The sequence below is a fragment of the Nasonia vitripennis genome, chromosome 4 (genome assembly GCF_009193385.2).
Source record: "Nasonia vitripennis strain AsymCx chromosome 4, Nvit_psr_1.1, whole genome shotgun sequence".
In the NCBI taxonomy this organism is placed as follows: Eukaryota; Metazoa; Arthropoda; class Insecta; order Hymenoptera; family Pteromalidae; genus Nasonia; species Nasonia vitripennis.
This window is the reverse complement of record NC_045760.1, coordinates 28,270,307-28,298,195: the sequence shown is the minus strand read 5'-3', so window position 1 is coordinate 28,298,195 and position 27,889 is coordinate 28,270,307. Positions and strand designations below refer to the sequence as shown.

The 27,889-nt window shown below is 43.8% G+C and overlaps 1 protein-coding gene across 1 annotated transcript in view; it reads left to right on the top strand.

Annotated features, from left to right (window-relative positions):
• Positions 1–26,350, top strand: part of LOC100121303 (dynein heavy chain 2, axonemal) — a 33,001-nt gene extending 6,651 nt beyond the window's left edge. Inside the window, exons 5-61 of the mRNA XM_008211758.2 lie at positions 38–590; positions 958–1,100; positions 1,177–1,322; positions 1,403–1,496; positions 1,587–1,757; positions 1,840–2,129; positions 2,361–2,612; positions 2,722–2,849; positions 3,368–3,486; positions 3,558–3,672; positions 3,750–3,883; positions 3,955–4,148; positions 4,226–4,454; positions 4,531–4,682; positions 4,901–5,151; positions 5,471–5,691; positions 5,909–6,023; positions 6,097–6,268; positions 7,243–7,418; positions 7,722–7,884; positions 8,912–9,136; positions 9,204–9,492; positions 9,556–9,693; positions 9,849–10,019; positions 10,263–10,554; positions 10,738–10,829; positions 11,040–11,243; positions 11,300–11,505; positions 11,930–12,118; positions 12,459–12,678; positions 12,861–13,027; positions 13,087–13,307; positions 13,462–13,571; positions 14,022–14,137; positions 14,607–14,707; positions 15,483–15,661; positions 16,153–16,452; positions 16,693–16,983; positions 17,207–17,388; positions 17,527–17,854; positions 18,072–18,236; positions 18,299–18,465; positions 18,556–18,727; positions 19,132–19,344; positions 19,903–20,118; positions 20,182–20,332; positions 20,505–20,654; positions 20,797–20,929; positions 21,224–21,568; positions 21,635–21,907; positions 22,380–22,724; positions 22,891–23,025; positions 23,459–23,735; positions 23,791–24,201; positions 24,775–25,299; positions 25,791–25,941; positions 26,077–26,350. Of these exons, the coding sequence (XP_008209980.1) occupies positions 38–590; positions 958–1,100; positions 1,177–1,322; positions 1,403–1,496; positions 1,587–1,757; positions 1,840–2,129; positions 2,361–2,612; positions 2,722–2,849; positions 3,368–3,486; positions 3,558–3,672; positions 3,750–3,883; positions 3,955–4,148; positions 4,226–4,454; positions 4,531–4,682; positions 4,901–5,151; positions 5,471–5,691; positions 5,909–6,023; positions 6,097–6,268; positions 7,243–7,418; positions 7,722–7,884; positions 8,912–9,136; positions 9,204–9,492; positions 9,556–9,693; positions 9,849–10,019; positions 10,263–10,554; positions 10,738–10,829; positions 11,040–11,243; positions 11,300–11,505; positions 11,930–12,118; positions 12,459–12,678; positions 12,861–13,027; positions 13,087–13,307; positions 13,462–13,571; positions 14,022–14,137; positions 14,607–14,707; positions 15,483–15,661; positions 16,153–16,452; positions 16,693–16,983; positions 17,207–17,388; positions 17,527–17,854; positions 18,072–18,236; positions 18,299–18,465; positions 18,556–18,727; positions 19,132–19,344; positions 19,903–20,118; positions 20,182–20,332; positions 20,505–20,654; positions 20,797–20,929; positions 21,224–21,568; positions 21,635–21,907; positions 22,380–22,724; positions 22,891–23,025; positions 23,459–23,735; positions 23,791–24,201; positions 24,775–25,299; positions 25,791–25,941; positions 26,077–26,231 (11,823 nt within the window). The 3' untranslated portion in view covers positions 26,232–26,350. The remainder of the gene's footprint in view (positions 1–37; positions 591–957; positions 1,101–1,176; positions 1,323–1,402; positions 1,497–1,586; positions 1,758–1,839; positions 2,130–2,360; positions 2,613–2,721; positions 2,850–3,367; positions 3,487–3,557; positions 3,673–3,749; positions 3,884–3,954; positions 4,149–4,225; positions 4,455–4,530; positions 4,683–4,900; positions 5,152–5,470; positions 5,692–5,908; positions 6,024–6,096; positions 6,269–7,242; positions 7,419–7,721; positions 7,885–8,911; positions 9,137–9,203; positions 9,493–9,555; positions 9,694–9,848; positions 10,020–10,262; positions 10,555–10,737; positions 10,830–11,039; positions 11,244–11,299; positions 11,506–11,929; positions 12,119–12,458; positions 12,679–12,860; positions 13,028–13,086; positions 13,308–13,461; positions 13,572–14,021; positions 14,138–14,606; positions 14,708–15,482; positions 15,662–16,152; positions 16,453–16,692; positions 16,984–17,206; positions 17,389–17,526; positions 17,855–18,071; positions 18,237–18,298; positions 18,466–18,555; positions 18,728–19,131; positions 19,345–19,902; positions 20,119–20,181; positions 20,333–20,504; positions 20,655–20,796; positions 20,930–21,223; positions 21,569–21,634; positions 21,908–22,379; positions 22,725–22,890; positions 23,026–23,458; positions 23,736–23,790; positions 24,202–24,774; positions 25,300–25,790; positions 25,942–26,076) is intronic.
• The last annotated feature ends 1,539 nt before the right edge of the window (positions 26,351–27,889 follow it).

Below are 27,889 nucleotides of genomic sequence, written 5' to 3'. Positions count from 1 at the left end.
TTGCAGCAGTTTGATTAATTTTTAAATTTCATTTCAGATCTGGCAGATGCTGGACACCGAGATTCAGACGACAAAGCAAGAAATTATATCGGAAAAGTCCGAGTACCCGTCGTTCAGCCCATACTTCGCAGGTCGTGCCTTAAATCTCAAAATGAAGTCCGACAGGCTAACGAGACTGTCCCTTCAATTGCGCGAGTGCACGTGGCAACGATCCGGTGACCCTACAGGCAACGAGGCTCACGCCAAGGCCTTTCATCACTGCAACGCTCTCGTCGAGTCTATCGCCGGCCAGATTGCCGATCTCTATCGCAAATGGCTCGCCGAGCTCGGCGATAATCCGCAGAGCCGGCTCGATCGTTACCTCATGCGCCGCGTTTCCGATGCTTGCGGTGCTGATGATAAGGCTCGGCTGCTCGAGTGCAACGTCGATCCGCGACTGTTGAGCCTCTGTAAGGAGGCCGGTTATTGGCTCGATCTCCGATTCGAGCTACCGGTCAGCGTCCAGCTGATAAACGGCCGCTGGAGAAGCCTACAGTTCGTCTACGAGAACGTCCTGGCCATCGTCGGAGCTTACAACAAGATCATCCAAGGTATTGCGCTTCTGAATTTAGATTTTGATTCGCTCGCACTTGATCGTTTGAGTATGGGTTTAACCTTTATGAAGCCGCGGGTACGCGCTACAGGTTAAGTTGATACGTTAAAGCCAGCGTCGATTCAGTGTGTTTAGTGGAAAAATTTGATACAGTAGCGTAGGATCTTATGGTAAGGGTATCCGATTGAGCGGCCGACCAAAATGCTACTCGGGGATTATTGATGGATATTAGCAGAACCTATACTGGCGGTGACTTTAACTTGTTGAGCTACATTGACCCTAGGTGGATGTGTTGATGATCTCAAACGATAACTACTACTTTTAAAAAAAATGAAAGATAAAGAACCAATAATTGTATCTTAAAGCACTGTCCGACGAAGAAAAGCCTCTTTTTCGTGAACTTATTCGTCAAGTTGATAAGAAAATTCGGCCAGGCTTAACTAAACTCACGTGGAAATCTGACTACATCGAAGATTACATTAAAGATTGCAACACCCAAACGGCCAAAGTAAGTAAATGCACAACAATGAAGCTTTACTTTATTTTTACTAAATTATTGTTGTCAAACATCGAACGTTTTTTAGTTACAGGAATTTATAGACACATACAAAAAATGCAACCTTGAAATTTTCAAAATTTGTGAAAGCATTTGTGGTGTAGTCATGATTAAAATTAGACACAATCATGTTTATGAATTAGACGAACTACTTGACGAAATGGAGACCTCAAGGTATACACACAAATAAATTAACTGATACGCATCTATTGAAGCGATTAAATAATATTATTTCATTTTAAAAAATTATTTAGAAATGAAGCTTTTGATATCTTCATGGAAAAATACAAACTGATAGTAAAATATTTGTTGGTCGTTTACGAAGGATTTCAACCAGTCATAGAGCATGTACTGGAAAAACAAGACTAAATATTAAAATAATCCTTAAAAACGCGCTTATGTATTCATTTACAACGTAAAAATGCATTTTTCTTTCAGTGCTTGACTGAATGGAAACTATATCTGCTGAACTTTGATAAATTATTAAAGGAAGCTTTCAAGCTCTCGATAAAAAATTCTTTATTAATCATGTATGAATCTCTGCACGGAGATGGCACGGTATCTCCCTCTCCTATCCTTCAGCTCAAAGCCGATTTAGTGAACAATAAGGTTTTTCTCTTTATTTTTATTTTATTCCGCGAAGCATTTATCCACCGATGCATTATTTTTTTAAAAACGTCAAAATTTTCAGATCAATTTCACTCCGTCGTTGACTGACGTAGCGCAGATGGTTTCCAATTTTTTTCACAAACTTCTAGATTTATTGAAAATAATTCCTAGCGTAGTGGAAAAGTTTGAATTACACGATTTCCAAACTAAGCCTTACTGGAAAGCATATCTCGAGGACGAGGACCTCGATCGATCGCGACAGATGTCGAACAACGAAGTTTCTTATTGCTTCACACAAGTGCAGAACTACTTGACAACGTGGGAGCCTTTTCGGGACATATGGGAGGTCAACAAAGATTTATTTATTCAGAGGTAATCTTTTGATATGCGATGAATCAAAATGATTTTTTTTTTTAACAAACATATCTGCTAAATCTTAAAAACTGATTTTTGAAGGGAAAGCTTACGTTAAAACTATATCTTCGTATTATTTTTGTTTTTATTTTTCGAAAGTATTCATCACACAGCGCAACGTTTTGCCAGTTTTCTACGGGGAATTTATCAGTAAAAGCTTTTTCACCATGAAATGGGAATTTTTGTCAGATACGAAAAGCTAAAGCCGACAGTTGCCTTGTTCGACGCGGACATCGGCAGGTATGCGGAAGTGGCGAATAATGTACAAATGCAGGAGACCGTTGTGACAGTCCATTTTTTGGAGATAAACGTGGATCGATTGAAAGCTGCAATCGTCCAGCAGTGTAGCCTGTGGCAGCAAAAATTGACTGGATTGCTGCTGGAATTGACGGAAGGGAAGGTTCATCACATTTACAAATATGTCGCGGACAATGGGAAGAGGTATGAATGATTCACAAGATTTGAATTTGTTTGTGGGTTATGAAAAAGTGTTGGCTAGTAGGCGCTCGATTCTTTGTAAAAATAACGACTCCTTGGACCTGATTTTCAGAATAACGAAGGAGCCGATGGATCTCATCACCATGCAAGCCGCATTGCAGTTGTTCGAGAGACTCGCCGCTGAAATTCCAATGGAAGAAAAAGAATTCCCTACTATACGCCAACAGTACGAGACTTTAGGTAAACATTAAGCATATCACCAAAAAGTCGATAATTCAGAGGCTATGCTACCTCGTGAATTTTTTCCTCGATGTTAGCAGTAAGCTTTTTGCTATTTACTAAATGCGCTGCTATTAGCCGCGAGAATTTGTTCTGCTGGAAAAAGAGTTCTAATATCGGACGAAGAAAACTTGACTGATATCAAAACTTAACAACAGGGAACGAGAAAATGATACGACTGACAGATGTATAAGTAGACAAGGAAACGATGATGGATGCTGAATAAGGAGTTTCTATTGCGTTTCCTCGACTACGAACGTTCTTTGTTTCTTGCGGGAAGTTACAAAAACGCTTCATATGATATTTCTTTCTGACTGTCCTATAAACGCAAAAACGTGTGCGAATGTCCCAGACATAAAAAATATTTCCGTCTTTTGAGCATTTTATTTTTGAAAATAAATATTTTGAAAAATGTTATACCGGACGGACGAAAAATATTAAAATCACGATTCTCGTTTCTCATTTCCGTTGACTTTTAGAAAAATATGAAGTATCTATGACATTGGAACTGAAAAGGAAAATACGAGACCTTGATGAGTGCTGGACTTCTTATTTGGAACTTGTAGCAGTGTGCGAACTTACATTACTGCAGAAAAAGGTATTTCAATATTATGAGGACTGTTGTATTTGAAATTAATAATTTAAAACAATCAATGAATTATATTTTAGGAAGAATTTAAAAACAAATTAATCAAAGAGGATAACGTTCTAAAAGAAAATGTAAAGAATTTGCTTCAAAAGTTTTACGAAAGTGCTCCATTTACTTCGGACTGGAAGACAAAGGGTGCACTATTTATTTATCTTAAATACATCTTCGTTTGTCTAATAATTATTTCATATTATATAGGAATATTATTACAGATGCGAGAGCTTGGTTACAAAATATGCGAAAAAAGGTGAATAAGACAAGAGACCAATTAAACAAGTTGAAGAAAGATTTGTCAATATTCAGTATTAGCCAACCAGATTCAACGGAATTAAATACTTTACTATCGGTATGTTACTTTCCAAACATTTATAAAGTTAGGCGCGCCATAGGTGTAATTTTATTGATAAAAAATTCTAGGAACTAACTGCATTGGAGCTCGTTTGGGAGTTAACAGACGAATGGGAAGCAGCGTGGAAACGTTACAAATATGGCAATTTCTGGTCAATCGAAATAGACGAAATGGATGAAACAGCTAATGTTTTATTTCGCAAATTGACGAGATTAAGTCGTGAATTAAAAGAGAAAAATTGGAGTATAGTGGATTCCACGCGGTACCATATTATAATCCTGGTGAATTTGATTCCATTAAAAAATAAATCATTTCATAAATTTAATTATCTTTTATCAGATCAAGAGTAGACAATTTCCGTCGAACTCTACCCCTCATCATAGACTTGAAGAATCCTGCAATGAGAGATCGTCATTGGACAAAAGTTATGCAGTCGATGGGAACGGATTTCGATCAGAAGTCTGATGAATTCACTCTAGACGCTATAGCAGCAATGCAGATGCACAATTTTGCTGAAGAAATCGCTGACATATCTAATTCGGCTACTATGGAACTCGCAATTGAGACGGTGATAGTCGATAATGAAACCACGCGTGAAAAATTGTTCTGAGATGTTTATAAACTAAGCAATCATTTTATTTCAGGGTTTGAAAAACATTTCCGAGATATGGAAAGCAATGCCGCTAATCATGGTTCCCTACAAAGAAAATGGAATATACAGGTTAAAAACAGTAGATGACATCATGCAAGCTTTAGAAGAGCACCAAGTGCAGCTATCTGCGATGAAATCGACAAAGTAAGCGACATATTCGTAAAACTTTAGCCTTTATTTTTTATAAGTAGAAACTTCTTAAAATTGTAAATACGTAGTTCGAATTTTTTCAAATCGTTGCTTAAAATAAATCTAAATCATTTAAAAGTTCTATTTAAACTCATGGTGTGTACGTGCGGGTAGTCGCGATTAAATCTCTAGTTCGAAACTGATTCAATCGGGTAAACTCGACTCCTTAACAGGTTTGTCGATGCTTTCGCTGCCGAAGTTGATTACTGGGAGCGAGCTTTATCGACGGTCGGAGAAATTCTAGAAATGGTATTAAGTGTTCAGAAAAGCTACATGTACTTGGACAACATCTTCAGCGCGGAAGACATCAGAAAGCAGCTGCCTCAAGAGACGGATGATTTTGACAAACTGACCGCCTCGTGGAAGGAGATAACTTGGCGAATGGCCTCGAGTAAACTCGCACTGCAAGCTACTCTTGAACCACGTATGTACTGTGCATAGTTTTTAAGCTTTTAAATTTCCATACTTTTTTAATCTAAGCTCTCTGTACGGATTTTTTGCTCGAAGCTTATGCTTTCATGGCTCACGAGTTAAATCGTTGCGATGCATATAAAAGTTTTTCGCATTTCATTTTCCTCGTGTTTTGGCGCATTTAGAAGCTTTAATTAATTTTTTTTCGTTAGAATTATTGTTGAAAACAGCACTATTGAAATTCTCCAAAATTGATATTTTATAACTTTCACGTCCACGAAAGACACTAGGATACTCCTTTTAAAATATGCTACTGTCCTCCGTCTTCAAAGCCGGCTTACTCGATACCCTGAACGAACTGAACAACAAGTTGGAAGCCATTCAAAGAGAGCTCGAGCAATACCTCGAAACAAAGAGGCACGTCTTCCCGAGATTCTACTTCATCTCGAATGACGATCTTCTCGAGATTCTCGCTAATTCAAAGAAGCCCGAGTTGATTCAGCCCCACATAAAAAAGCTTTTCGACGGCATCAAGCACATAAAGCTCGGCAAGGTACTAACAACAGCCTTTGTGGAATATAATTTTACTACCAACGGCTTCACAGTAAAGCTTCGCAGCGGGATATTCTTTCCTCGCGTAAACTTATACCCTCCCGTCGTAAAAATATTTTTAGTCCTCCATTCAGTTCCACATTGATTAAACTGCACCGACTAAAGCGCCGGCGATAAATTATTCTCTCATGAAAAATTAATTATTTTTCGCATTCCAGTCGGTATCGGGAAAAGCCGTTGCAGAAGGAATGTCGTCTTCGGAAGGCGAGTACACGGAATTTCTGGAACCAGTGCTTCTCGAGGGACAAGTAGAAGTTTGGCTCTGTTACATCGGTATGTACACCTAAAAATCTAAAAAACACGCTGGAAACTAAAAGTAAAATAAATTTTCCCAATAAAAACGTAGAGTCGGCGATGCGGAGAACTCTGCGCGAGGTTTTACGGCAGTGCCGAGCGGCCCTGCGAAAAATGTCAGCAAAACGGGACAAGTGGGTGAAGGAGTGGCAGAGTCAGTCCGGAATAACGTCCACTCAGATACAGTGGACCAGCGATTGCACACGTGTCCTGCAGCAATGCAAGTGAGTATACGGTTTCGCTCGAAACGAACCGACTGTTCGCCGGCAAATGAAGAATTGTCCGCTTGTGTGTGTGTATAGAAAGGACGAAATCAGATATACAGTGCCAGTACGGACCGCGATGTAAAGGGGAGCGAGCGCGTTGGAAAGGGACGTATAACGCCGGGGAAATAAAAGCGCGTAATGAGTACTTTCTACGTTTGGAATTTAACGCACATGGATATAAGGGCGACGTTACTGTAAAAGCTCGAAGCTCGCTGCAATTTGACTCGAAGATAGTTTACGTCGGAGGGAAACGCTCTACTTCGTCGAGCAAAGCTTCTCCCTTCTTTTTATTATTTTCACTCGCTCTTGCCGTCGCGTAATTCTCTTCGAGTTTCGCTTTACCTATTACGAAACACCGGCAGAGTCTTCTTTTGTTCTCCGCGGAGAGCTTTTTTGCCGTCGAGTTCTTCGCTCGATTATAACAATAATGCTGAAATGCAAAATTGTTCGCTGTTATTTTCTGAACATTTTCACGCTTTCCATCTCCCGTTGTACCGCAGGATCGTCTGGTTAGAGGTTTCTCGTTTTCGGATTGTCCGAAAACCTATATTCTCTCGCTGGTGCACGAGCCTCTTGTTTCGCGGATTGGCTTTTACTCCATCGATGTAAACGACGGAAACGAGTTTCTGCTGTAATCTACCGCGTTGTACATACCCGAATTCCTTTCGAGGTCCGAAAAGGTACAGAGACTAGAAGAGTCGCTAAAAGAGCGTAAGCAGCTGTTTACTCGAGTCCGATAATCAGGCCAGCGAATATTCGCCGTGAAAGTTTCGCTCGACACGAGTGTTTATGCATATCGGCTAGCAAACTCACGGCGTTGTCGTTGCCCGGCGGCAGGGGACAGTTTAGGGAAATAGGGGTGACTCTAATAAGAGAAACGTTGCATATACTAGTCGTACACTACTGATTCGTGCGTTGTTTTTAATTCAAAGGCTGCTCGAGTCGAAAAAGCCTTTAAAAAAGCTAAAGAAACGGCAGAACCAAGCGCTGGCCAAGTATTCCGAGGCTGTGAGGGGAAAGCTCGACAGGCTGCAGAGGCTCAAGTTTAAAGCCATCGTCGTCATTGAGATTCACGCCAGGGACGTTATCGAGAGGATGTACAAGTCCAGTAAGTCTATACTCATTCATTTACGCTGCTAATTAATATCGCATATAGTGGAAAGTTTTGCCCTTATGCACCTATATAGTTTCTGTACGGATGCACGTGTATGTTTTCGATCTCCTATACTTTCAATGAATATATGCAGACGTTAACTGCGTGTACACGCTGCGGGCTGGAAGTTAGTTCGGAGCGAGTGTAGTACTATATATATATATGTATATGTGTGTGTGTATGGCTACGCATAAGGGTAATATATTACTAAGGCAACTGCTTTCAAAACTTTAAAAAACGGAAAACCTCTCCACACAGATTGTCGAGACGTTTCCTCGTTCGAATGGTTGTCCCAATTGCGCTTCTACTGGGACAGGGACGTCGACGACTGCGTCGTTCGCCAGACGAACACCTCCTTCGTCTACGGCTACGAGTACCTTGGAAATTCCGAACGACTCGTCATCACCCCGTTGACCGACAGGTATTCGAATTTCGGACAACAAAAGCTCCTAGAGAAATTAACATTAATCACGCGTATGAGAGCGCGTATAAAAGTTGAAAAAGCACTAAAACCTAGAAGCGCTGCGGAGCGAGTTTTTAATAAAATATGGAAATGCGAAGTATCTGAAATATCGTGTTTTCGAAAGAGCTCTCTCCCGGGCAACGCGTGTATAATACAGTATACAGAGCGAGAGAGGGCTGTCGACGAAAGTTTGGAAACAGAGTATAGAGAGTCTTGGTTTGCTTGCGCGAATGCACAACACGCGGCAGCGGTGGTGCAGCCATCCATTGTTCAATGGGTCTTTTGCTATAACTGCAGTTATTTCTCATCCCCCGTCGTTTATTTGTCCCGCGCGCTGGGGCTAGAGAGAGAGAGAGAGAGAGAGAGAGAGAGAGAGAAAGAGTCGCCGGGAATTTATCCCGGCTTAAGGAGTATCGATTTAATCGCGATAAAAGGAACGAAATGGACGCTCTAATTTATCGCGGCCCGACCTTGATGTATATTCGCAGCCGAGGCGCGCTCGTAAATTCGTTCGACTCAAGAGCCAATGCCCGCGTATACTATGCGCTTTCTATCTCTCTCCTCTTTCTCTTCTTTTCGCCCGCTGTCCTCTTCGCTTTTCAAATCCCGCGCGCTATACACGAGCGGATTTCGCTGTTTGCGTTTGACTTTCTGGATCACGCTATTGATTTTCGCATGTATATTCCTTTCTTTATTTCTAATTCGCCTGTCGTCCGATGAATCAGACGCGTATTGTTATTTATAACATCGTTTAGATTCGATTCGGTGAAAAGGTATACGATGGTATTGCTAAAACGAAAAGTCCGATCGAGTTACTGGGGAAAGGAAGCCGTAGAGAATCGAGTTCGGAAACAATGCACTTGTGTGCGCGTGCGTATGTGTGTGTGAGAGAGAGACAGAGCATAATAACCATGAACCAGTAGTGCAATCCCTGAAAGCTCGTCCTCGTAAAAAGCGCTAATAAGGGACGTCCGTCGTAAAATAGATGTTACATAACACTGACAACGGCGCTGCACTTGCATCGAGGCGGCAGCCCGAAAGGTCCGGCGGGTACCGGCAAGACGGAGACCGTCAAAGACCTCGGCAAAGCCCTCGGCTTTAACGTCATCGTGGTGAATTGCTCCGAGGGCCTCGACTACAAGAGCATGGGACGAATGTTTTCCGGGCTCGCGCAAACCGGCGCCTGGGGATGCTTCGACGAATTCAATAGGTATGTGCGCGTCTCTGCGTAAAAAAATTTTATATTCTATTTTCGTTTGTTCAATTTATCAATGCAGAATCAACATCGAAGTTCTGTCGGTGGTGGCCCAGCAGATTCTCTCGATATTAACAGCCCTCTCGCAAAAGCTGACTAGATTCGTCTTCGAAGGGACGGAAATTTCCCTGGTTAGTACGTGCGGGATTTTCATAACGATGAATCCGGGCTACGCTGGTAGGACCGAGCTGCCGGACAACTTAAAATCAATGTTTCGACCCATTTCCATGATGGTGCCGGACAGCAGCATGATAGCGGAAATCAATTTGTTCGGCGAGGGCTTTCAGAATACACGTTCTCTTGCAAAGAAGGTAATTTAATTTTGATACTAGGAGCATAATATGAACAAGTGCGTTTACTTCTGGATTTCGCAGGTGGATACGCTGTATGCCCTGGCCAAACAGCAACTTAGCAAACAGTTTCATTACGATTTTGGACTTCGTGGAATAGTGACTCTGACTAGGTATGCTGGGAAGAAAAGAAGACAGTACCCGAACCTTCCTGACGAAGAAGTAATCAATTATTATTTTTTCAAATTTCAACGAAAAATATTTTGTATATATTTTCTTTTTATACATTATAATTACACGATGAAAAGAAATGAATGCAGACTCCTAGAAAAGATGTGAAGCAGCCGCAAGTAGTGACTGCCTTTTCCGAATTGCAGGTCGTTATTCTGGCGATGAAAGACATGAACATAGCGAAACTCACTACGGACGATCTGCCACTCTTCATAGGAATAACATCCGACCTTTTCCCGGGCATTCAAGTACCAACCGTCGACTACGACGAGCTCATTGGTTACATAACTAACGAAGCAATCAAGCTGAAGTTGCAGGTAAATAATAATAAAAGTCTCGAAACGTAAACAACCGTTTCTTTGATGGATATTCATAGAAATTTTGCAAAAATATTACGTAGCATATAAGATAACTCAATTAGCCCATAAGTCGCGACGCCGCTGAAGTTGCACTCTTTAATTAAAAAAAAAGTACAGAAGCAAGTAATAAAAGCAGGGGAAAAGTTCATAAACAAATATATAACGGTGAGAAAAGTTTTTATCGGGTTATTTCTCTTCCAGCCTATCCCGGCGCTTATCACCAAAGTAATCGAACTTTACGAGACGAAAAACTCACGGCATTCGACAATGATAGTCGGCCAATCGAATACAGGCAAGTCGGCCACATGGCGGACCCTACAGAACACACTGACGACAATGAAGAGAGACGGAAAGCCGGGCTTTAACGTCGTGCATGAATTTCCTATCAATCCCAAGGCCCTGAATCTTGGCGAATTATATGGAGAATATAATTTATCGACGGGCGAATGGTCCGACGGGGTGATTTCGTCGATAATGCGAAAAACTTGCGCCGGTAAGGACACCCTTGCAAATTTCCCTGCCGAGCTATAGCAGACGACAAGAATTTTATTACGCGTGTCGTAAAAATCCATCCGACGATTATTATTCGGCTATATTTTACGTCTCGATGATCTTACGCATTATACTTGGATATTTTCACCCATCATCACAGTCGTTTGTATATTTTCTGGATTAGACCAAAGCCCGGACGAAAAGTGGATCATATTTGACGGACCGGTTGACGCTGTTTGGATTGAAAATATGAATAGTGTCATGGATGACAATAAAGTAAGAGGAGCTTTTTTAAGAGCTTAAATCCGGTTTACCGTTCTCGTGCGTTTTTCACGGAAATGCCTGGATTTTTTTCGGGGTAATCCGTTATTTAACGCCTTTTTCGTAAGCTCGAGCACTGGTCACTTTTAAGTATAAATTTCAAACGTAAAAGCCTGAATTGGCTCTGTTCAGGATTTAATTTTTGACGATTAATTTTAAATCAAGATATTGACGCTGATCAACAACGATCGCATTACTCTACCGGAACAAGTTTCACTTCTCTTCGAAGTCGAAGATCTGGCCGTAGCTTCCCCAGCCACGGTTTCTCGTGCCGGTATGGTTTACAACGATTACAAGGATCTCGGTTGGAGGCCTTATGTCGACTCGTGGCTGGAAAAATATAAGAACCAACCGGAATTCATCGAGGAGGTACGAAATTAACTAAAGAATAATTTACAATTTAAAAATTAATATTGAATTTCCAGATGAACCAGCATTTCGACACTTACGTTGACAAAGTCCTCGAGTTCAAAAGGAGCCAGTGCAACGAGCTCATTACGCTTCCGGAACCTAATGCCGTGCAATCACTTTGTAAACTCCTCGAGGTCCTGGCCACGCCGCAGAATGGAGTTGAGCTATTAGACGACCGGGACGCTTTTAACAGCATGTGTAAATTATGGTTTTTCTTCTGGTACGTATATAATTGCTGCATTCCGCGTTTAGTTCATAATTCGGGCGGAAATTGAAGGGAAAATTATTCCGGGTCGAAATTTAATGCAAAGTTTAATTGTGACCCGTGGCTTTTATCCAAATCAAAGCTCTGAAAGTTCGCATACGATACGCCACGGGATTTCATCGAATCATCCCCGAAATTATACGAGCAACGAGTCAGCACAAAAGAAAAGCAAATGAAAAATCCCCCGAGCAAATTACAAGCTGTGACTCTGTATAATTTAATAAAAGAGGCAAAAGGAATCAAATTCATACATCGGCCAATCTGAATGAGACGTATTCGGTAGCATAACGATGATTCGATGAAATTTTCCCTTCCCGTAAATCAAACCTGCGCCTGGATATAAAATTGACTCGAAATACCGGCGACCGCTGGCTCGCAGCATGATCTGGTCACTGTGCGCTTCCGTGGACGAGGAGGGCCGGCAAAAAATGGATAATTTCGTGCGGGAGATGGAGGGCGCCGGCTTTCCCCTCCGCGACACGGTCTACGAATATTACGTCGACGTCCGACAACGTGGCTTCGTCTCCTGGGAAGAAAAATTGTCGCCCTCCTGGAAGTTCCCTACTGGGTATATGCGGCTATATCTATACACGTACCTTCCTCCGCTTCTCTCTAGTCTCGCTTCACAGCGCTTATACGTCCTCTCTCGCCTAATGAAATTTTTCTCCAACTTGCCTCCGACCACTTTACGCAGCTCCTGTTCCGACGCAGCTACGCGAATCCTCGCGAGAATAATTTTTACATTCCACGCTCTTTTGATTTTATGTTGATGCGCAAAGGTAAACTACCGTAACTCCGTTAGTCGCTCCTCCGGCATCTCTTCTACTTCTTCGTTGGCGTTAGATTACCGAACTTCTACTGTAGCTCGAAACTCGTGAGTTCAAGTATGCTAATTTTCGTTCTTGCAGAACGCCCTTTTACAAGATCACGGTACCGACGGTGGACACGATCCGCTACGATTACCTCGTCAATGTGCTGCTGACCAACGGATTTCCAGTTTTGCTGGTCGGACCCGTTGGCACTGGAAAAACGTCCACTGCTCAGTCGGTGGTTGGTGCCTTGGATCCGCACAAGTACAGCCTGCTCGTGCTGAACATGTCGGCGCAGACTTCGTCGAGAAACGTTCAGGTGATACACACAGGATCGATATTCGCTTCCATATTCGATATTCATTCGAAGTGGCTTTTGTTTAAAAAAAAACGCGATTTGCATACCCGAGGACGTCAGAAAAGTGCAGACGCTGCGCTCCGTCTCTCTGACCTCATTGTTATTCCGCGAACGAGGCGCATCTGACTTTATACAACCGTCAGGAGGCGATCGAGAGCCGAGTGGAGAAACGTACGAAGGGGATCTTCGTGCCCGGCGGTGGTAAAACAATGATCGCCTACATGGACGACTTCAACATGCCTATGAAAGACACTTACGGCTCTCAACCGCCCCTGGAGCTCATTCGGCAGTGGATCGGTTACGGATTTTGGTAAACTAACAGGTGGAAGACAAAATCGCCGATTTGAAAAATCAAACGCTCTACACCAGGTACGACCGTCAGAATCAGAGCCAAAAGTTCGTTCAGAAAATGCAACTGATCGGCTCGATGGGCCCGCCCGGAGGTGGTAGGAACACGGTAACGAACAGGCTGATCTCCAAATTCAACCTCGTCAACATGACGTTTCCCGCGGAGAAGCAAATCGCGAGGATATATGGCACGATGCTGAATCAGCAGTTATTAGATTTTCACCAAGAAGTCAAGGCTCTCGGTAAGCGTTGTCACTTTCACCCGGGACAAATTTCCCTAATGGATTTTTCGATATTTCATCTCGGAGAGAGAAGGAGAAAAAAAAATTAATATCATACGCTTTTGAAATTCACTTTCTCGTCGTATCACTCGGCCACTTTTTCTCTCCGCCGCAGCGAGCGACATCACAATGGCCACGATAGGCATGTACAATAGCGTCGTTCTTCACATGCTGCCCACACCGATGAAGATGCATTACTTGTTCAACTTGCGGGACATTTCGAAGGTTGGTCTTGTCGTGTAACATCATAATTTTTTTATGGCAATTATACTAGCTAGTGTATAGGGGAGAGCTTCACGAGAAAATTTATTTTCGAAATTCTTTATGCAACAAAAAACCGACTCATGAAGGAATAAAGTTTACACTAACATCTTTAGACACACACAAGCTTACATGTATAAATGACTTTCGACACGCTTTAATCGACAAATTATTCATCATCAGCGAAGCTCGGTAGTTCACAACAAACTGCGCGGCGCAAAGTTGAAAATAGAGTTTCTCAACATTCCAACTACAGCTCGTGCAATAAAAATCTAGTTCACATCGATGTCTCTCCTACATAGGAACGAATGGCGCGTCATCGAATGCGTGTAGCTGCAATCGGCGCGCCATTGTAATAAATACGAGGGAGAAAATTGAATTGGATCTCTCTAGAGCGAGGTTTCATTTTTCCAGGTCTTTCAAGGCCTGCTGCGCAGCCATAAAGACTACCAATACTCGAAGCAGAGCTTCCTGCGCCTCTGGATTCACGAGACCTTCCGCGTCTTCAACGATCGACTCGTCGACGATCAGTAAGTTGCTTTGCTTCCCTGCCCCACCCACTATAGACACGTTCGTTCTCGCCCCTGCTGCTAGCGACAAGTATACGAGATGCGATGAAAAATGTTTCTCCCCCTCAAAGAATTCTTCGCTTTTGATCGAATCTTTATCGAACAGTAATTGGAAGTGCGTTAGTAAAAATTTACAAGCTGTGCTGGAATCGAAATAATAAAGCGTAGCATTTTGCGGACGTCACTTCCAATTTGGTCTGATCAATCGTTTGATGTTGCTTTCGAAGTGATAAGCACGTTCGTTTTTAATATGATGAAAAATATTCGTTTAAAGTGTATACGTACGTATTGTTATAATAAAATATCACTGGAAGTGAAACACAGTTCTGACGAGCTTTATTAGAATATTGATGCGTTGACGTTACACACGCGAATATTGTTGTAATGTGAACAAAGGATCATTCGTATGTTTTTTTTTTATTTTTTAAAGGGACAGAGAATGGTTTGTTTCTGCGCTGAACGAGCAGCTCGGTCAATACTTTGAATCAACATTTCACGGGCTTTGTCCGGAAAAAAGGTGTCCAATTTTCGGTAAGTAACTCTAGATCTTTTTGAACTTGGAAACCCGCTATTGGAAAACTAATTAGACGAGCTCAGCGATTATGGCATATGCGACGTCTCAACAAAAAAAAGAAAAAAAAGAAAAAATGAGCTCGCCTTTGTGAACAGCTAATTTATGCCTTGCTCGCGTTTTGACGCTGACGAAACAAAAGGCAAAAGGTGCGCGGAAAACTCTCGTTACGTCTGAATTTTAAAGTAAATCACCGCGTTGGTCTGTTTTTTTAAACAAAATGCACAACATTGATTTCTTGTTTAAAACGACGGCCCGCATCAAAAGCATCGAGCATTTAAAATTGCTCATTACGATTAAAAAAAAAAACTAATAAGCCGTAATTGCATCCGATAAAAGGGAGAACAATACACATCGGTACAAAAGCCAATATCCGCAAAGTAATAACAATCGATTCCAATTCTTTCGCATCACCACCGACAACTCAATTTTTCCTCGACTTTAATTATCTACACAACCCACATAATTCTATTCGATTAAAATCAGTATTCCAGACAAGCACACAACGCATAGCCTCGAGTGAACAGCAAATAAATCCGTGATTTCCTCTCGCATTTACACGTCATACAGGCTATGTATCTATATAGCACGTATGGTTCTCGGTAAGGGGGTCGGCATTCGGGCGCCGAATTCCTCAGCGATGTTTGCGGTGGGAATAATGGGCGTAATCAGGGCACACACGAGGGAGATACGTCAGTGGCTCTCATGCCGCCGGACAATCTTATTGTTCTTCAGGGAGCTTTATGAACGCTTGGAACATCTACGAAGACCTGAGGGACGTCGGTGCCGTACGCAGCTACGCCGAGGGCCAGATGGACGAGCACAACGCGACGGCCGGCGTCGTTCGTCTTGACCTCATACTTTTCCGGGACGCCGTCGAGCACATATGCCGCATCGTGCGTGTAATATCGGAGGTATGCTGCAAAACACGGCTGCAGGGCATAGAAACGACGTGACTCAACTACCTCGTTTTCCGCACCTGGAGAAAAGAGCTTTTTTTGCTCCGCCCACGTTTCTGAGTGCTTTTTTTCTCTGCTAATTTCGGCATCATTTTAATTTTAACGCTTGTGCTGCGCGCTTTTTTTCCGCTTCCCTAAGCGTTTCGCTGCGGTATTAGTTTTTCCTCTCTAAATCCTCGTTTAATCCGTTCACACTCGGGCGTTTCGGTTTTAATCATTGATAAACGTTCTAGAAGCGAAAATAATTTCATCCACGTCATCGCGCACGCCTTTGACAAAGTTCGAATATATATTCGCTTTTCTCTCGCGCACGGATTTGGCGTTCCAACGGCTGGATTAATTCGAAACGTTTTCATTTATAGAAACGATTTCGTCAAGCCGCGTGACGTTTGAAATTCCGTAATTCTTCTCATATATCGCTTGACTTTTTTATAACGTCTGTTCAGCCACGAGGCAACATGCTGCTGGTCGGAATCGGTGGAAGTGGGCGGCAGTCCCTCTCGCGTCTGGCCGCTTACATGTGCGAGCTGACAACCTTCCAAATCGAGGTTTCGAAGCATTACCACGTGCCGGAATTCCGCGAGGACCTCAAAAGCCTCTACTACTTGGCGGGCGTCGAAAACAAGCCTTCGAGCTTCCTCTTCAATGACACTCAAATCGTCGAGGAGCAGTTCCTCGAAATCGTGAACAACATGCTCAGCACCGGGGAAATCGCTAGTTTGTACAAGAGCGACGAGCTCGAGGACGTAAGTTTCCACCGATACTTAATGCTTCGCTCGCTTTCTTCGGAGCCAAATACAACGCACACATCTACCACTACTCTCGATAAACTTGATCGACGTGTAGTAGAGAGCTGTCGATCGGAACCGCTGCTCCTCCGAGTAGCCACTCACTCGCCCTCTGGCATTTCGATCAAACTGGAAATTATGCCAAAAACTTTTGGTGTTTGCGTCGAGCTCGTTATACAAATAAAATACGTATTCCAGATTAAAAACAAGCTGTCGAAGGACGCCACAAAGGCCGGAATAAGCCCGACGGCCGAGGCGATATATCAGTTTCTGATCCAGCGGGTGCGGGCGAACCTACACGTGATCCTGTGCATGAGCCCGATCGGCGACGCTTTCCGAAACAGATTGCGCCAATATCCGGCGCTGATCAACTGCACGAGCATCGATTGGTTCCACGAGTGGCCGAGGGAAGCGCTCCTCGAAGTCGGTAACAAGTTCCTCATGAATCTTGATTTTACTCTGACCATTACCGGGGACAAGAGGACCGAGGTAAGCGATTCCCTTCCTCATTTCTACCGTATATTTTCCTCCTTATACGCAGCCGTGGAAATTTATAAATCACTACCATTCTCCGCTGCACGAAAAGCTGCGGCGAGAGCTTTCTTTAAGGGTCGTGGCTTTTATTTATCTCCGCACTTGTTTGTCAAAGAATTTATCTATCCTGTAAAAAGATTTCGTTCATCGTTTCATTTGAATATTCCATTCTCCGAAGGAAGTGGCAAGCGAAACACCAGCGGCTCTGCTCGAGGACCAAATGCGCGGCGCCATTGCTTCGACCTTTTCCTTGATTCACGACACAGTCTCCCAATTTTCCCGGCGAATGTCCGTAGAGATGAAACGTTACAACTACGTGACGCCTACGAATTTCCTCGAGCTGGTCGCCGGATATAAACAGTACGATTTGTTCGATTCAGCTCCCACGATTCTTCTCGTTTATCACTCGGAGCTTTTCCAATTAATAAGAGAAAGGCGCAATTTCAAACTTTTACTATTATGCACTTGTCTACAAAGACGCGATAAAAATGCTTGCAGAATGCTCGGGGAGAAGCGGCTCGAGTTGTCGGAGCAGGCGAATAAGCTGCGCAACGGGCTGTTCAAGCTCGACGACACCAGGGAAAAAGTGAACGAGATGGCGGTGGAGCTTGCGGCGACGCAGCAACAGGTCCAGCGCTCGACGGCCGAGTGCGAGGAGTACCTCGTGAGCATCGTAAGTCAGAGGCGCGACGCCGACGAGACGCAGAAGCTCGTTACAGCGAGATCGGTGAGGATAGCCGAGGAGTCCAAAGTCTGCAAGAGGCTCGAGGAGATTGCCCGAGCCGACCTGGCCACCGTCGAGCCCGCTCTGCAAGAGGCCATGATGGTACGTTTATTTACCCTCTGTTTCTTCTCTTTGCAAGATTCACTGCACCCTTCGTCTTTCTCGACCAATAACACACGTAAGCTCCGATCGATCTGAGCTTGCACGAGCTTATGCGAGCCCTCGGTGTTGTTATGTGAAGGAGGAGCCTCTCGTTTCGAGCTTTACTCACGTCGATTATATGTGCTTTATGACGAATTTTCGAAATTATATCGCGTAGGCTTTGGACGCTTTGAGTAAGAAGGATATATCGGAAATCAAGTCGTTCACCAGACCTCCGGCCAGAGTCGAAATGGTGCTGGAAGCGGTGATGATTCTGAAAAATTCCGAACCCACGTGGGCCGAATCTAAACGGCAACTAGGAGATGTCAATTTCATAAACACGGTGAGCTTTATGCAGAGTCGAGTACTTTTTTAAGGGCTTCCTGATAAATTCTTTCATTTTAGCTTAGGGACTTCGACAAGGACCACATCTCTGACAAAACGCTGCGCACCATCAGCAAGTACACTTCCAATCCCGAATTCGAACCGGAAAAAGTCGGCATCGTGTCCAACGCTGCGAAATCTCTGAGCATGTGGGTCATCGCCATGGAGCAGTACGGAAAGCTTTACAGGTATTGCTATAACATTAGGAAGATTGTAATAAAAACTGGACGAAAATAGAAAATAGGATTAAAATTAAAAAAACTCGCGGCTGTCCTCAGAATCGTGGCGCCGAAACGGGAAAAACTTGAAGCCGCGCTGGCATCTCTACGCGAGAAAGAAACTGCTTTAGCCGAGGCGAGAGCGCAATTGCAAAAGTTGCAAGAGGAGTTGGAGCGACTGCAGCAAGTGTACGACGCGAAGATGAAGGAAAAAGAAGACTTAATTAGCTTGGTCGGTGCTTGTTGCCTTTTTCCGCTCCACTACCACTATTGCTCCTTTCCCTCTTATTACATCCCTTTTTTGCGCTTTCTCTCAATTTTTCCTTATTTATACAAAAGAAAGCTCGCGAATCCATTTCCACGGGCATTCAATTATTCACAACTTTCCACTCGTACCCCCTCTGAAGTTATTTCTCTCTGCGCAATTATTTCCCATCCGACGCGTAATGCCGAGTTGTGCAACGACTCGATGATAGAAGGAAAAATCGATTAAAAATACCGAGTAATTTAGTATAATAACTTTCGCACAAATATAAGAGCGAGCAGGGTGAAAATTCAATTTCGTCAGATCAAACAAGTCGAAGAAATATTGATAAAGGAGGTGGAAGGAAATCTCAATATTTTATCCGGATATAGGAGGAGTTATTGAAGTTGAAGTTGGAGCGCGCAGCTATGTTAGTGGATGGTCTCTCCGGAGAGAGGGTCAGATGGGAGAGCAGCGTTCGGGAACTCGACGGCTTGTTCGATTCGTTGCCGGGCGATTGCCTAATTGCTACCGCTTTCGTCTCCTACCTGGGACCCTTTGTTTCTAATTACAGGGATGAGCTCGTGCGCATCTGGACTGCAGAGGTGAGCTTTTGCACAGGGGCTAACGGAATAAATAAGGGCATTCGAAGCAGCTTTCAACATGCGTTCGACCTTTACTGACCGAATACCTTTAAAAGCTTATAAAACTTTGTAAACCGGTTACAAGAATTATCGGAAAAAAACACAATCCGGAAAACTGAAATAAACTGCGAATTTCGTAGCGCCAGCGAGCCGTAAGCAAATTTCTTATGCATAACAGCAATAAAAAATCGCCGGAAACTTTCGGCACTTTCTTCATCTTCCAATATAACGCTCCTGGCTGTTAGGGCTCCTTTTTCATTTCCATGCTAATTTTTCGTTTCGCGCTTCATCTCGCTCGCGCAAACTAAATTCGCCGTGAGAAAAAAAATCGATATCGATGCTAGAACTACTTTTCACTAAACTTGAGAGACCGGACCAAGTTTCACTCGCGAAAAACGCTTTCGCTCTTGTGTAACCCTCAGACACACATACACACACAAGCGCGCGTGCGCGAAGAGAGTATTCTTCTTTCGCGAAAAACTTTTTGCAAGCTCTTTTCCCTCTTGCTCCTGTACAAAGGTTCTCGAGAAAGAGATTCCAAGTTCGCGGAGTCTCGACGTGAAGGAATTTTTGAGCGACCCTACGACGATCCGAGAATGGAACATCCAGGGCTTGCCGTCGGACGACTTTAGCACTGAGAACGGAATAATCATCACGAGGGGCACGAGGTGGCCACTTGTTATCGATCCGCAAGCTCAGGCCGCTAAATGGATTAGGAACATGGAGACGAAGAACGTGAGCTTTTTGTTATTTTCTAGTTTCATTTTAAATAATTTTCTGTCGATATTCGAATTGCAGACGCTGCGAATCATCGACTTCGGACAGCCGGATTTCGCGAAAATCCTCGAACACGCAATTCAGTTCGGAAAACCGGTTTTACTTCAAAACGTGGGAGAGACTCTAGAGCCTGTGATGGATTCCGTGCTTCAAAAAGCTTTTATTAAAACAGGTCTGTACCTCCTTCCTCAAATATTTTTATATCGATATTCAAAAATTTCAATCTGTGAAAATTCACTTCGAAAAAAGATGTATAAAGTACCATTACGTCTCGAGGCGACGCCTGAAGTAATCGATATTTAACGAATCAAGTGCGAAAAGTTGTAAAGTCTCTTAAATCACAGGCAACCAAGTGATGATTAAATTCAACGACAAAATGATCGGCTTCAACGACAAGTTCCGGCTGTTCATCACGACGAAACTCTCGAACCCGCACTACGCCCCCGAGATATCGACGAAAACCACCCTCTGCAACTTCGCCATCAAGGAACAAGGTATATAACGAATGCTTTCACCTACTACGCGGTATATAGAATCGCCATACATTATGCCAGTTGTGTTGAATACTTGATACTGATGGCTCACGTTCAGCGACTATACCTTTGCCTACCGCAAGCTTCCTCTTTATCCGCACAGGTCTGGAGGCTCAACTGCTCGGCATCGTCGTCAGGAAAGAAAAGCCTCAGCTCGAGGAACAAAAGGATAATCTGGTCCTCACCATTGCCACCGGAAAACGCAACCTGAAAGAGCTCGAGGACAAAATCCTCTAGTACGTTTATTTTTCCCCCTTTTTTATTTCACCATCTGCTACTCCTTTCTCTCTCTCTCTCTCTCTCTCTCTCTCTCTCTCTCTCTCTCTCTCTCTCTCTCTCTCTCTCTCTCTCTCTCTCTCTCTCTCTCTCTCTCTCTCTCTCTCTGTACCGACAATTTAAGGCATTCCTATTCCTTTTGTCGCTTCACTATTTTCTTTTCCGTATGCGATGAAAGACGATCTTTATTTACATCTGGTACATTCTTGTTCGTCGCTTTAATTTTTTCTATTGTCGTGGGCTTTTCCTTTCAGCTTACTGAGCGTGACGTCCGGCTCTCTCCTTGATGATTTGGACTTGCTCACGACTCTGCAAACTTCTAAAAGCACGGCTATTACGATTCAGGAGTCGTTAGTGGTATCCGAGGAGACCGAGAAAGAGATCGACGCCGCGAGAGAAGGCTATCGAGCCTGTTCCAAGAGGGCGTCGCTGCTTTTCTTCGTTTTGAACGACATGAGCTTGATAGATCCGATGTATCAGTTTTCCCTGGACGCTTACATATCGCTGTTCAGCATTTCGATCGACAAGAGTCCGAAGAGTTCGGATCTAAGTGAGAGGATAGATTCGTTGAACGGTTACCATACTTACGCTCTGTACAGGTATGCTGGGAATTATTATATTTTGAAAAAGCTTTACTGCAGCTAATCGACTATTACCGTTTGCAGAAACACTTGCAGAGGTCTGTTCGAGCAGCACAAACTTCTGTTCTCGTTCCACATGTGCATAAAGATCCTCGAAGCACAGGACAAAATTTACCAATCCGAGTACTCGTTCTTACTGACTGGCGGTATTGTCGTAGACCGTGAGAGCCAGCCCGATAAACCGGTAGCCTGGTTGCCGGATGAATCCTGGGACAGCATAACCGAACTCGAGAAACTGCCCGGTTTTCACGGACTCGTCGAGTCTTTCGAACAATCACCGCGTGATTGGCACAAATGGTATGCTATCTTTTTAAGAGCCACTCCACACCTCGAGTGACCCGCCACCTAGCGGAGAAAACGTTTTTGTTTTTCATAATTAAGGACTAACTTTATCACCGTAAATCGAGTTTCAGCACTTGTAATAAGTATAAGAAAAAAAATCAAACAACTAAAATTAAATAATAACGACATATTTTGTCGGACAAAGTCAAATCGTAGTTAGCAAAATGGCCACTGCTTCTTAAAAGTTGTCGACGGAATAAAATGTTAATTTAAACTGTTACCTAAGAAACTCAATTTCGTAATATTCTTTGATACCTACTACACGTGCTGAAACTTACGAACGCCTACTTTCCGACTGTTAAGTTTATTTCAATCATTAACGATTATCGAGGTGTAACGTGGGGGCGCTGCTAAAAATTCAAACGTCCAGCATAAAGATGGAGCACTCTTAAGGATAAATCTCCTTATAAAAGTGTCAATACGTTAGGTACTTGGCGAACGATCCGGAAACCGAGCCACTGGTGGGCGAGTGGGAGGACCGCTGCAACGAGTTCCAGAAGATGCTGATAATCCGCAGTTGTCGCGCGGATCGCATGACGAGCTGTCTGCGCAGCTTCATCGTGCGCAATCTCGGGCAAGCTTTTGTCGAGCCGCCGGTACTCGACGTCAAGGCCGTCCTCGATGACTCCACCGCCCGCACACCCCTGATATTCGTCCTGTCACCGGGTGTCGATCCCACCGGCGCACTCATGCAGCTCGCCGAGAACCATGACATGGCTCACAGGTTCATGACGCTGTCGCTCGGCCAAGGACAGGCACCAATTGCAACGAGGTGATGATTTATTTTTCTCTATTTGTTTGCTGTAGCCTTGAAATAATGAAAAAGGCTGATCAACATTTTATGATTCGAAGCTCGATTTTTCTTTGATTAGTAATAAGAATCTCAAATTAAGGAAAAAAAATGTATTGTGGGAACTCACGATATTGCTTTACCGCAGGATGATCGAAATCGGTTCCAAGGAAGGCGCCTGGGTATTTCTGGCAAACTGCCACTTATCATTAAGCTGGATGCCGAAGCTAGACAAAATCGTCGAGAATTTGGGCAACAGCAAAGACGTACATCCCGAATTCAGGTGAGCATCATCTCGAACAAAAAAAAAAGAAGAATCAACCTCGCGTAAAAGAAAATTCGCAATACGTGCATAAGTCGGTCAGAGGAAAAACAATAAATCATAAAATTCACTCCAGCGAGCTTAGTCAAAAGTTTGCGCCTCGAGAGAGTGCATGTGTGCAGTATGGAAGTCGAGGAAATTCGCGAAATAAGTGGAATGTGCTGTACCGCACGTCTGTGTGTGACGTTTGAAAACGCGGCAAAGGCCGCCAGAATAGTATAAAGTTATACTTTGTCATGGCGTAATAGCTTTCTAGCGTACGGTTGATGCATCTCTTACGCTTTAGTTCGACCTATATTTAGAAGGTGTGCGCTTGGTATTAATTAATGAATATTTCGATGATACTCCCAAAAGTTTACAAGAAAAATGGTAAACGTGATTCTCTTATTCATAGACTCTGGTTAAGCTCGAGTCCGACCCCGCAGTTCCCAATATCGATCCTCCAGGCCGGAATAAAGATGACGACGGAGCCCCCGAAAGGTCTGAGAGCCAACATGAAACGTCTCTACGGGCTGATAAGCGAGCCGCAATTCGAAATTTGCAATGCCAAAGCCAAGTACAAGAAGCTCCTCTTTGCGCTCGTATTTTTCCACTCGGTCCTGCTCGAGCGAAAGAAATTCCAGCAGCTCGGCTGGAACGTCATTTACAGCTTCAATGATTCGGATTTCGAGGTATAACTATATACCTATGCCATTTTACGAAGCAATTAAACTCTTCGCCTCACAGGTCTCGGAGAATCTGCTGCAAGTCTATCTGGACGAGTACCCGGAGACACCGTGGGACGCTTTGAAGTACCTGATCGCGGGCATCTGCTACGGGGGTCACGTGACCGACGACTGGGATCGTCGACTGCTGATGGCTTACGTCGAGGACTACATGAACGAGTCGCTGCTGAACGTGAGCCACTATCGGCTCTCGTCACTGCCGACGTACCACGTGCCACGTGACGGCTCCCTCGAGACCTACCGAGATTTCATCAACGCTTTGCCGATGACTGACAGACCCGAAGCTTTCGGACAACATCCCAACGCTGACATAACGTCCCTCATCATAGAGACGAGACTGACCTTCGAGACGCTGATGAGCTTGCAGATGCAGGTTGTCGACAGCGCGGAGACCATGTCCACCGAAGACCGGGTTAGTACAGTATTGATTCACGAGCATTGTTGTCGGAAGTAGAGACTCGTTGGTTTCGCTTTGTTTTTCCCATCACGCTCTCGAGTATTTTTTTTTTTCGAAGAATAGTCGTGCGCGGATTGTTAGTCGGAATGTAACGAGATTTGCGGTATACAGGGTTACAGCAGATCCATCACCGTTCGCCACTCTGAAAAGCGCGCACGTACGGTTCAAATATTTTTCTTCGCTGCAGCGAGAATTCGGAAATATTTTTTGACAATGTTCGTCTATACCGCGATATAGTGAATAACGCTCGGAACACTGCGTTTGAACTGTCGATCCGAGATGAGATATTTATTCGATTTATGATTGGAGTGAAGTTATTAAAAGTATCCAAAAAGGGGCTTTCAGATTTATTCTCCAATTTGATGGAATCGAACGAAGTTTCCAAAATTCAATATCAAAACTAACATCATTATCTGCAGAGTAATTTTAGCAAATATGATTCTGCCCTACTCTGATCGAACAATTTTACAAAATACACGGCCAAAAATACTGCAGGAAATTCCTCTATTTTTGTCATTTGTCTCGCAGGTGATCCAGCTCTCCCAGGACATAATATCCAAGCTTCCGAAACCAATCGACTACGAGCGCACCGAGCGCCTTATAGGCCCGTACAAGAAGCCCCTGGACGTAGTTCTCCTCCAAGAAATCATTCGCTACAATGACCTACTGTACCAGACCCGTTCGAGTCTAGAAGAACTCTGCCGAGCGATTCAGGGCCTGGTCGTCATGTCGTCCGAGCTCGAGGAAATCTTCACCTGCGTCCAGGAGGGCCGTGTTCCGAGCGGCTGGTCCAGGGCCTACCCGTCGCTTAAATCCCTCGGAGCCTGGACACGGGACCTGGTGCTCAGAGTCGAGCACTTCTCCAAGTGGGCCGAGACGACGCAGCCACCTGTGCTTTTCTGGCTGGCCGCCTTTACCTTCCCCACGGGATTTCTCACGGCTGTGCTGCAAACCGCCGCGAGGCGCTCCGGCGTATCCATCGACACGCTCTCCTGGGAATTCGACGTCTTTAAGGGTAAAGACGAGGCTGCGCTGCTGATGACGCCGCCAGAGGTACGCTTTCTGTGTCTCTCGCTCTCTGACGCATAATAGCTGATCATTATGGCAGTCATAATAATTATCCGTTAAGGCGCACTTATTGTAATGACAGCGGAAAGCTGAGAATAATTGTTCGCGACGATTACCGCAGTTGGAAATTCCCTCGAGAGCTTCGTCCAAATGTGTGTGTGTGTTTTAGAACTTTTGCGGGGAAATGGCCGCGGGATTTTTTAAAATAAGTTTCAACTCAACTCGTATAATTGTGATTGAGAGTCACGCATGAAGTGCGAATTTTAAGTCTGACTGTTCAACGCTTTGTACGAAATCTACAGAAGTGAGAAAAGCAGAAACATAATATTATCGTGTTTCTTTTTAATTAAATTCCACATATCAGAAAGAAACAGGTACAGCTTCATGTTCCTAGATAACTTTAATTAAATTTTAAGTTCGGAAGAAAAATATCCATTCTATGATTGATACAAAAAAAAATAAAAATATCCCTACAGGACGGCGTTTACGTAAGATCCATGTTTCTCGAAGGCGCTGGCTGGGATAGAAAGCTCGGAGCTCTTGTTGATCCCGCCCCTATGCAACTGTTTTGTAACATGCCGGTTATCCATTTCAAACCAACGGAGCAGACGAGGAAGAAAACAAGAGGTGGGTTGAAATTTTTTTTCATTTTCTTGCACATCCTTCCTTGTTGAGAGAAAAATTATAATTCGAATAAAAGTTTGCAACGCAGAACGAGCAATCGATAATTTATCCTAAAAGAGATTTGAATTTTCATTAAAGGTCTGTACAGCTGTCCCTGTTACTACTATCCACAACGCTGCGGAGACCAAGGCAGACCCGCCTACGTAGTTACGGTTGATTTAAATGCTGGCGCGGAAAGCGCTGCTTTCTGGACCAAACGGGGTACAGCTTTACTTTTAAGTCTTGCTACGTAATTTACAATGCTCTCAGGGTATTGTTATTTCTTAAGTGCTGCTTCTTCGATTTAGTGATAATTTTGTCTTTGCAGACTTTTCTTAGGTTATACGAAATAAATTTTAATTTCTATACATTATTTAGTTAAAAATTTAATTTGCCCTGTCCAACTAAATTACGAACTTTTTTTAATATTCCTGTTTTACGACGCAAACAACGGCCCGGCGAGGGAAGGTTTAGGGATATCTTCGCATCCGATATAATTGGATTATCCGGTCTTACCGATCTCTTAACATGAGCTTGTATTTCAACGAGGCCAACCGACGTATCACAAATAAACCGATAGAAAATCAATTTTCATTTCTGGAAACATCAGAACCAAAGAGGCGGGTTAGTTTATCTTCTCCAAAGCGCCTGTAGACAAACCCACGTCGTCCACATTGTCACGAAGTTTTAAATAGCCTCCGATGACGACTCGGCTTCGATATCGTCTTTCGCATCCGCGAACTTTAATGGCTTTCATAAGCCTCTCTCTCTCTCTCTCTCTCTCCTCTCTCTCTCTCTCCTCTCTCTCTCTCTCTCTCTCTCTCCTCTCTCTCTCTCTCTCTCTCTCTCTCTCTCTCTCCTCTCTCTCTCTCTCTCTCTCCTCTCTCTCCTCTCTCTCTCTCTCTCTCTCTCTCTCTCTCTCTCTCTCTCTCTCTCTCTCTCTCTCTCTCTCTCTCTCTCTCTCTCTCTCCTCTCCTCTCCTCTCTCTCTCTCTCTCTCTCTCTCTCTCTCTCTCCATTTGACAGAGCCCGACATTCTGTGGTCTCTGCCTTCCTGGATATTCAAGGACACGAGATCGAAACCGCATCCAAGCGTATAGTCGTGTTTCTCATTGGATCTTCAAGGAGGTGTTCGGTCAGTTGCGAAGTGACGTGGGTTGACAGCTTTTGAATATAGCGTTAGACGCTGCACTTGTTATCGAACTTTCCACGCCATCTGCAGCAAGAAGAATGAAAATCGTTTCACTTCGAATTTTGTGCTACTATACACAATGCAGAAAGCATTTTTATTCCTAAATTTAATTCTTCGCACAAAAAAGTTGTCATAGTCTTATCAGAAGTCTTATCCGAGTACTGATATCCTCCAGCTGGTCATCCGCACGCGGTTATGACTTTGACGCGTCGTGAGGAGATTCTCGTCGACTCTCTTGTCACCCGACGCGAAGCAGTATCGACCGCGGGGCCGATTCCATCTGTCCGCTGCAGCCGTCGCTAGAATTCGCGCTCATCGGCGGGGGTAACTCTAGATTGTCCGACCGAAAATTCACGCGGAGTCCACGTCTGCGCTATCGATGAATGACCTCACCGGAAATAATTGTTGTTGAATCGTCAACTTTCTACATACTTAGGCTGGTCGATTTTACGAATCAGCGATGACTATGATATAAATCGCGTTTTGTGTGGGAAAGACATTAGCCCGGGAGATGAGATTTATCGATCGGTTTAATTGACAGTTTTATTACGAAGATGAATCTACTGAACTGGGCTGTCATCGTTTACAAACAAATTCGCGCTTCGCTTCGGCAGATTCTGCAAGAGTTTGCATTTCATGTGTGTGCATCCCATTTGCATAGGTGATTGAGATTAAGCTAATCATCGAATTCTGTAAATTGCTACGCCTACGGCACACACAG